This window comes from Vigna radiata, unplaced genomic scaffold (genome assembly GCF_000741045.1).
Source record: "Vigna radiata var. radiata cultivar VC1973A unplaced genomic scaffold, Vradiata_ver6 scaffold_215, whole genome shotgun sequence".
NCBI classification, from domain to species: domain Eukaryota; kingdom Viridiplantae; phylum Streptophyta; class Magnoliopsida; order Fabales; family Fabaceae; genus Vigna; species Vigna radiata.
The window spans coordinates 264,251-273,995 of record NW_014541783.1 but is presented as its reverse complement, the minus strand read 5'-3'; the positions used below and the strand labels follow the sequence as shown (position 1 = coordinate 273,995).

At 29.9% G+C, this 9,745-nt stretch overlaps 2 protein-coding genes across 2 annotated transcripts; both read left to right on the top strand.

Moving 5' to 3' along the window:
- Window positions 1-1,029: 1,029 nt before the first annotated feature.
- Window positions 1,030-1,440, top strand: LOC111240650 (probable E3 ubiquitin-protein ligase ATL45). The gene has a single exon (XM_022776061.1). The coding sequence runs from the start codon at window positions 1,030-1,032 to the stop codon at window positions 1,438-1,440; it is 411 nt and encodes a 136-aa protein (XP_022631782.1).
- Window positions 1,441-6,700: 5,260 nt separating this feature from the next.
- LOC106778169 (RING-H2 finger protein ATL3) lies at window positions 6,701-8,251 on the top strand. Its single transcript, XM_014666097.2, has one exon. The coding sequence runs from the start codon at window positions 7,031-7,033 to the stop codon at window positions 7,982-7,984; it is 954 nt and encodes a 317-aa protein (XP_014521583.1). The 5' UTR covers window positions 6,701-7,030; the 3' UTR covers window positions 7,985-8,251.
- Window positions 8,252-9,745: the final 1,494 nt, after the last annotated feature.

The following is a 9,745-nucleotide window of genomic DNA, read 5'->3' as shown; positions in this document are numbered from 1 at the left end:
TACAATACATGCTAGATAAATATTAAGAAACAAAATTAAATAGTATCAAGGATTTTCAATGGTAATTTATGGCAGTCATCTTATGCTTACAAGTTAGAAGTTTATATTGATTTCTAAAGAAAAATACTGCAGAAGAAAAACGCAAGTTGTTAAGTGCTTTTGACATTTTAAGCACTTTTATGTTGTTGTAAACCAAACACGTGGTAAATAAATATAATTTGAACGAAAAATAATTGTAAGAAAAAAACATGACATCAAATTGTTTCACAACATAGTGAATATAATGAAACACTTTTTAACACACGAGACAGTTTTGTTGGAAGATATAATTACCATGAATATCAATTTTCTTAAAATATCTTAATGATGTTACATATGGAAAAGTAAAACTCACTAAATTCTGTTTGTTGGTGTTTTTAGAGACAAGTTAAACCTATAATATATAAATAGTTACATAGATTTGGAGAAACGAACACTAGCAGAAAAATAGCATAAGATTTGAAAGGAAAGAAGAGTAAAGATAATGTTATTTAGATTAATGGGAAAATAATAATAAAGGAGAAGAAAGTTTATAAAAATTTGTAAATACTTTGATTAATGTGTATACTATTTATTACATTATTAATATTTTATAATTATTATTACATTGTGTGAAGACATTTTTTCTTCTCTGTAAACAAGAAAAGAAAGTTTTTAAAAAAGAAAATATCACATCCTATTATATCTTGTTTTTGCAACTTTAATCTGAAGTTAATATCTACTATTTTTCGTTATTAGAAAATAAATAAAGATAGAAGATTGAATTAAACATAAAATTTATACATAAAATTTAATAATTAAAGATGATAAGAATGACTGGTTTTAAAAATTCCATGTCTTTTGCCGCATCCAGTCACACATGATGCGATTGGAACATTTTTCAACCTTTTCCAAACGTTAGATTACTTGACAGACATAAAAGGAAAAAGCCAATTTAAACCGAACTTCCATTGTGCTTTTCTCAGAACTCAATCTTGAAGAAGCAACAGCATGAGCAGTACCATTCTCATGACCTTCTTCACAGCCATTGCTTTTCTGGTTCAATCATTGCAAAACTACATCATCCAGCATTCTGCAGTGAACGAAAATGAAGATCAGGAAAGTGATTATTGTTCAGTGTGTCTGAGCCAAATCTGTAAAGGGGAAAAAGTTAGGTCTCTTCCAGTATGCAATCACAGGTACCATGCTGATTGTATTGGTGCTTGGCTTAAGAACAATACCACATGCCCTCTTTGCAGGAACAAAATCACCGATCACAGCCTCCAAAAGCATAAACATGTGAAGAACTTAGCAGAATCTCTGTTTAATCTCATACAGAGTTTCACAGATCTGTTGGTAGCTATTCTCTACATGCTACTTCCATCCACCGTCACTCAGAGTTTCCCTTTGGTTCACTACTGATATGAGACTGTGAGTTGTATTGTAATCATGTATGCAGTATGCAGTATGCAGAATAGTGCAATTGCTGATATTTTTTGAGTTTTTGCTTGTTCTGCATAACTGTGATTCCTTATGTGTGGTTTATTCTGGGAAATTTTATATGCAATTCTCATTCCCGTTCAAGAAATATACACCAGTAAAAAAATAAAAATACTTGTCTTTTTCCTTCGCTGTATTAACATATTAATGTTGTCGTTTTTTTTACTGCACTAATTTTGTCTGATGTAAGTATAAAGTAAGAGGTCATTTTCATGCTAATGCCATTAATCTTAAATTTTCAATTCATATCCTCTCTTATCTACCTTAAATTCTTAGTCTATAACATATTTTGCAACACACTTCTCATATTTTTCTGTCTTCTTTCCGTAAAGTTTCTGAAATGATTATTGTAATATTTCTTTCAGGAAAAAATTTCTTCCACAGCTCTTTTGACAATAAATACGGATAATATGTAATTAGTCTCTTTTAAATATATTTTTAAAATAAATCTAAACACTGACATGCGGTTTTTGTCAAAAAATTATTAAAAAAATGTTGTTAAAATATTATAATTTTTTTTAGAATAATGATACTTTGACAATATTTTTTAACCATATTTTAACACCATATCATTTTGTTATTGATCCAAAATTATTTCATAATCAATAATAATAATCATACATAATAATATGAACCAATAATAAAATGACGTGTAAGTGATGTTAAAATATTATAAAAAAATGTTTTCAATCATTATATATATGTTCATACGTGACATCTAAATACATATATTATTGAAAGTAATACTACCATTAGAAATTAAGTCAATCTACATCATATTAATAAGTATAAATTTTATCTTATAATTCTATTTTATAAAATTTAAATTCTTATTATATCATAAAAGTTATAGATTAATATCTATCTCGACAAAATTTATTAATTATTATTTACTAAATTGTAGGTTTTGTTCTCAAGAACAAGAGGACAATTTGTAAGGAGTTTGATGTGTTTATTTTTAATCAAATACTCTCTCTTTTTTTTTCTTTAACTTTTTATTTCTACATGACCATTTTATGTTATTGGTGACAATATTAAAAATAATTTTATGTTTCGTTATGCAAATATTGTTTAGATTTATGCTATAAGGGCCATGGTACTTTATATAAAAGTCAAGAAGTGGTACAAACTTACCCATGCCTAAATTTCATTCAGATTTCTTCATGTTGTCATATGACTTTCTATTTGCTTAAACGTTATATCACATAACGTCTCACTTACTTTCCTTATACTTTTACAAATATAATGTTTTATAATAAAACACGCTTTTATAAAATTTTACGAATTTAAATTATTAAATAAAATTAATAAAATTAAATTGATTTATTCTTAAAATTAGAAAAAAAATTAAAATTTTAAATAAAAACTAATTTCAATTTTAATAATCTAAATTTTTTTAGTGATTTTTTTTTTTAGAAAACGAATTTGAAAAACATGAAAACAAATTAAAGTAATGAAAAAGTTAACATTATACCCTCAATAGTCATAATGAGGAAGAAGAATCATTCTGTCTATTTGTTTAGGGCAATTAAGCCCTAAATCATGGGCGAAAAACGCGTTAATTAATATGGTCATAATCACTAGTTTTCAAAAATCAAATATAGCACTCAATTCCACATTATTTTATTGGGAGTTTAACATGATATGTAATTTTTGATAATTAATTTTTTTGGGAACGTTTACTCAGATGAATGATAATTTAGATTATGCAGTAGTAATTTAAATGATGTCGTTTGGCTTGTGAAATTGAAGACTAAATTAATTTCGTCCTTAAATTATGATGATTAATTAAAATAAACTCCAAAACTAATAAACAGAAGAATGACATCATTGTTAAGATTCCATTTTTAATAGTAAAATACTACTAAAATGAATATTACATACTATAAGAAAATAAACTTACGAAAGATAATATTTACTCTTGTAGACTCGTCTTATTTCTCTACTGAATCCCCTCAACCACTTATCCCTGGAGTAACTGAAACAGATGTATCCCTGAGCTCACACCAATCAAGTGATCGTTGCAAAAGAAAAAACATACAAAGACAGACAAACACAGAAACAAGGGTGAGCTAGAGTAATTTAATTGATCATACTACTCATATTGATTAAACCAATTCATAAGCATGTAACATAGCATTTCAAGCATGCAAGGACCAACCACACAATATAGTAATGACCGAATACATCATACAGTTAACGACCAACCATGTGGACTAAATTAGGTCAAAGTTTTGAAGAACAACTATAAGGGACAAAAAAATATTTAATCTTTATTATTATTATCATTATTAAATAAGACATTTTAAGTTTTCGTCATAATATTGACGAAAGCAATAAATATCGAAATGAGTTGGTGGAAGATTTTNTATTCCTTTGAAAAAGGAGATATTCCACCTCTCCACTTAGCACTTAAATCTTCGTTACAGACGTCAGAAAAATTTAATATTACACATAAAACGAAACTAGCATCATCATAGTCCTTGGCCACAATCTCTTCCTAAGTACGATATGTTTTGCTAGTACAAACTAGAACATTCTTGTAAGGTATCAATTGTATATTTATCCAAACTTTTGTCCTTCGAGAGTTTTGAAATAATGGAAAGTACATTGGTTGCATTGTTCTTGGAGAGTGTAAGTAAAATGCCCACAAGATCTTTAAGGTTGGTGGGTGGTGAATGTAACTTAGAAGNGGCTTCTTCAAGGCATGCAACACAAAAATCATACGTAATAAATCTTGGGTCTCTCTTTGAGGTCTCCTTGCAATTTTTAAAGATAAGATCATAACCATTTGAGCTTTGAAACAAAAACAAAGACACAATGAAAATCACCGAGACATTCAAATCAAATCTCATTGTTGCTTTTTTGTTCTTTTCTTTTTTTCTATAATTCACTGTTTTTCCGAAATTGGATAAAGTTTGATTCATACATCACATAATATATAATAGATATTGACAGAGAGAAAGATCTATTTATTTAAGAAATAAGTAAATGTCTTAATTCTACATTTTTAATTTATTTTAAATTAATAGTTTACATTAATTATATATTAAATCTCCCTTATTATGCAAAATCATAGTCCACAATCCATGCATGCATATATATGACTATAAGTCTATAATTCCATTCATATCTTTTTTTTTTCTAATCTCTGCCACTTTTTGAGTAAATTGTTATTTTCGCATAATGATGATAATAAAGGGTAATTAATAAAGACACAAATATTTAATATTAATAATCCAATTTGTAGCTGAATCTTTCTTTCGTTGCTAATAATTAATTAACAGGAACAAAATGTTCCCTCATTATATTGTCTGCAATAAGTTCCATATTTCTCCCAATACATTAATCAAATATATTTTCTTAAGTTTTAAACAAGAGTTGGGACCAAAAGTAAATTAAATTATATTAAGTTTAACAACAATCGAGCATAATTATTATTTAAATTATATATATATATATATATATATATATATATATATATATATATATATATATACTCTTTGTTGATATATTATATGCAAATTATGTATTTTAAGAATGTCTTCAATTTGAAACTTTATCTGTGAATCTTTTTGACAGTAATTAAGTTGATTGAATATATAGGTTAATTAGCTTACTAAAAGAAAAAACAATTAACTTAAATTAATGTATAAATTGGTAAACTTAAACCTTTAAATAATTAATAACTATATCTCTCTATGTATATAGTTATTAATTATTTCAAGATTCAAATCTATTAATTTATACATAAATATAAGTAACTAACTTTTGTATAGCTGACCTAAATTTATGCATAAGTTAATAGACTTAAACCTTTAAATAATTAATAACTATACATAGAGAGTTGTGAAAATACATTAATTAAAATAACATTATTATTTATATACCTTTAAATAATTAACAGCTATAGGGAGTGTGAGTATATAAAAATACATTAATTGAAATAACATATTATTATTGATATAGCTTTAAATAATTAATAGCTACACTGAGAGAGAGTGTGTGAGTATATGAAAATACATTAATTGAAATAACATATTATTATTAATATATCTGAAACTAAATTAGATAATTTAATGTGAGAATTGAAACAATTTTTTAATAAAATTCACTGTACTGCCCCATTTTATTCATTATTTTCTTAAATTTTTTTTTCTCTCATCCGTAGTTTATTTATATGGTTTGGTCTTTAACTTTATTTCATTTCAAGAAAGCATAATTTTCTATTTTCTTCTTCTCTTTGTAAATTTAGTGATAATTGACAACTTATAGTCAAAGTTGCTCTTTATTTTAATTTGACTTTTTCAATATGAACTTGACTTATTTAACACGAAGAATGTGCCTTGAAACAACCCTCACTAAAATAGTTAGTTAGGTGAAGAGTACGACACTTCCTTTTGCACATTATTATCTTTTTTCAGCAAAAACTGTATTACTTTAAAAATTGATTTTATTTTTTCATTTGTAGATTGCAAAGAGTTACTATTATGATGTGAAATGTTAGGGTTTATAGTGTCCAAAATTTGGGTCAATTTTTATAGTTTAAAGGTCAAAACTTTAGGTAAAGTGTAGCTTAAAATTCTACATATACAGCATTCCAGAGAATGGAATAACAACAACTTGCTTGCGAGTAATACAAAACATTATGAGCAGTTTTGATTCTTTTTTCAGTTGGATCCAATTTCATTTTCAATATATATACAATTTCACAAGTATTTTTCCTGTCATTTTTTTATGTCAAAATAAAATTTTATTTTCATAATCTACACAATAAAAAATTTGACTAAATAAAACATCAATTACAACAAAAGATAACATTAGAAACATCTATCCAAGTTTATGTTTTTTTGATCCAAAGTTGTAATTTTTTTGTGCCCATTTGGGAAGTTAAACATCTGAATCTGAGTCATTAGTGGTTAAATTCAATAGACGGGTCAAAGGGGAAAAGCAAAGAAGTTATCTTTATAATTTCAAAGTCTTTCTAACAATAAATAAAAGGTAAAGCTAATAGTTTCAAACAAACAAGTCTTACCAATCTTGTAGGATAGAAGCAGTTGAATAAAGCCACAATTTTGAATCCATCTTTTCTTTTTATTCAATTAAATAATTGTAATAAACTCAAATTAAATTTTAATTTTGTCTGTAATTAAGTCATTGACTATTGACTCCAAATCCATCACCTTCTTCTTCTTCTTCTTCTTCTTACCTCCTTTGTTCCAAAGTTGAAGTCTTGTAGCCCAAAGTGGAGGCTAATCTTTCTTCTTCTTATTCCCTTCACCTTCCTAACTTCTTCTTATCCCAAACCACATTTACAAGCCAAAGTGTCAAACCCATTTTTCAACTTCTCCTTCTCTCTTCACTTTCACTTCCCATTCCCATTCCAACACTCTGACTATACAAAGCATCAACCTTTTTCGTCCTCCCATTAAAACCCATAATTTCAAGACTAATTCTGTGTTCTGGGTGTGTTTAAACCTTCACCTGAGTCAGAAAGTTTCGTTTTTTAAACATGGGTTCAACTCCGACAGCCGTGTCTGATGACAACTCGTTGGGTGAATCTGATACAATTGAGATAACTGGGAAGGTCATGGTGGTGGCTATAATATTCCTTTTCATGGTGGTTGTGTTTGTTCTTGTGCTTCATCTCTATGCAAAATGGTTCTGGTGGAACATGGGGGAGAACGCCGCCCCTCAGCCCCGCCAGCGGCGGCGGAGGCGCCGCCGGTTTGTCTTCGCCCCCGGGCAAGACCCGGTGATCTATGAGAGTCACCAAGTTGGGCTTGACCCTTCAGTTTTAAAGTCCCTGCCAGTGTTGGTGTTCCAACCAGAGAACTTCAAAGAAGGTTTGGAGTGTGCAGTTTGTCTCTGTGAGATCATTGAAGGGGAAAAGGCCAGGCTTTTGCCCAAATGCAATCATGGGTTTCATGTGGATTGCATTGACATGTGGTTCCATTCGCACTCCACTTGCCCTCTTTGTAGGAACCCTGTTGGTTTTGAATCCTCTAAAACAAATGAAGAGAATGATTTCTCAGGGAACACTGAATCATCATCATCATCATCAATTGAAGAGAATTCAGGTGCTGTGAATGGTTTACAGTCTTCAATTTTTCCCACAAATGTGTTGGTTTGGGGGAACAACACACAAGTTAGTTCTTTTGGGGTTTCCTTGGAAGAGGAAGAAGGGAGTTCTCAGCAGCCAACTTCTCCATCATCTACACCACCTTCTTCTTCTTCTTCAGATGGTGGCAATGTTAATGGTAGATGTCATGGAATGTTGGTGATTGATATTCCAAGTGAGTGCACTTCCTCCTCTTTATCCCCTTCTGGAAGTAGGTGTGTTGAAGATGAGATGAAATCACCAATGGCTGCCACATTGAGGTCATTTAAGAGGCTTTTGAGCCGGGACAAAAAGTTAAGTCCTTGTAGTCCAAGTTCTGTAGATGTGGAACAAGCACAGAGCTAGAAATTTGTGGATGGAATCATTAATTATTATTTTTAGAAGAGTTCTTCATGAGAGATGGCTCTCAAAGAGTCATTGGTATGCCGCTTCCTTTCCAATACTAGTGCACATAAATGGCTGAGGATGGTTGCTATACTGTATCTTGTTATACAATCATTTTTTCCTTCTTTTTAATGTCTGTGCTTGAACGTTGAAGCACATTAAGCCAATTGTCTAATATGTTTATATTGTATAAATGACAAATTTCTTCCCACTGAAAGGGGAAAATGACCCAGTTTCTTTTGCACAAGCTGAGTTTTATAGTATTGTTGACTTAATTTTGATCCTTACTAGCAATTAACCTGATCTAATGCTAACTGTATCTTAAATATAAAATGGTGAATGCAATACAATGACTGAGTTTGACCCCACGACAACATTTTTTCTTTGATGAAATAAAATGTGGTTATCTAATTAATCATGGAACTGATGTTTGCAGAATAAACAAAAAAACAGACCCTATTATGAATAGAGAGTATTTTTTCTAATATTCAGATGTAATCAGTGTTGGGAATGCGATTGCTGCAAATAGCAGAGCCTCACTGTTACTGGTTTGATAGTATAATTTGAATAACATGTTTCCTATTGTCAACACTATCCATAACTCGAGATGATGTTGATGGTGCCTCTAACTAGGATCAGGGTTTGATAAAATATACATTAATATGAATCTTTCTACCAAAAGGAGCCCAAAAAGTATGGCCAATATGTGATAGAATAAGTATTAATTCACATCTTAGTACCAAAAGGAGGCAAGAAAAAGGGGGTAAAGAAGAATAAATTATTAAGAACTTCAAGATCATTGCGTTTATGGTCTCGAGTAATCTTTAGATGACATATAACCCGATCTTTTCAAAGGAGAAAGGGAGTGTTCATATTTCTTATATCAGGGAAATTACCAGTAGATCCTTTTGTGCTTGATGAAAGGTTGAAACTTTACCAAATCATTAGGCATTTCACTGTGAATATAACAGATAAGCTAATGTTTAAGGTAGTAGTCCACTTTCGGTTGGTTAGTTAGCCCCTTGATCAAGCTATCCAAACCCGACAAAGAAGTTTTATTGACAAATATTCTGCTTAGTTCAGTTGCCTAGATAGTGGCAGGCACAAATCCTAAATTTTCTCAATCATGTTTTCCTTTTCATACATCCCATGGCATGGCCAATGCTTTTTCACTTTTTTTTTCCGATGCTTTTCTACTTTTTGCCTCTTCACTTATTGTCCATCATCCCTTTAGGCTCTTTTCCATGGTCATCCCCATTTCTTTGGCATGCTTAAACCAGTTCATGGATTCACACACATCACTAGTTTAGTGGCATGAACATCGGGAAAAGATTGACATTTGGGGGGTCTTGAAGGTTGGGTGATGTTTACATGTTCTTTTCTTGCTATATATATTTTTTTTACCAATTCAATTTTAGTTCATTTTCTTATCTCCATTTTCTCTCCTATCAGAGAATAGAATTTATCTTTTTTATATGCAGTAGAAAAGAGTTGAAAGCATAGCGTTTTGTAGGCTTTTGCAGCAAAATATGCTTTTTGTCAAAGCCATTGTCTGATTCTGTGCTTTCACTTTGTTACCTAATGACATCTGAACTAGTAAAACCTTAGCAGGTAAGAAATCCCTCTTCCACCTACATGCTAGAATGGAACAGCTTCTTTGAAAACTAGAATGTAAAAAGGAACATTGACTAAGAACATAAAACAAAAGAGGGTGGAAAAGGA

Coding starts and splice junctions, on each gene's coding strand:
- LOC111240650 (XM_022776061.1), top strand. CDS start 1,030: ATGAGCAGTACCATTCTCATGACCTTCTTCACAGCCATTGCTTTTCTG.
- LOC106778169 (XM_014666097.2), top strand. CDS start 7,031: ATGGGTTCAACTCCGACAGCCGTGTCTGATGACAACTCGTTGGGTGAA.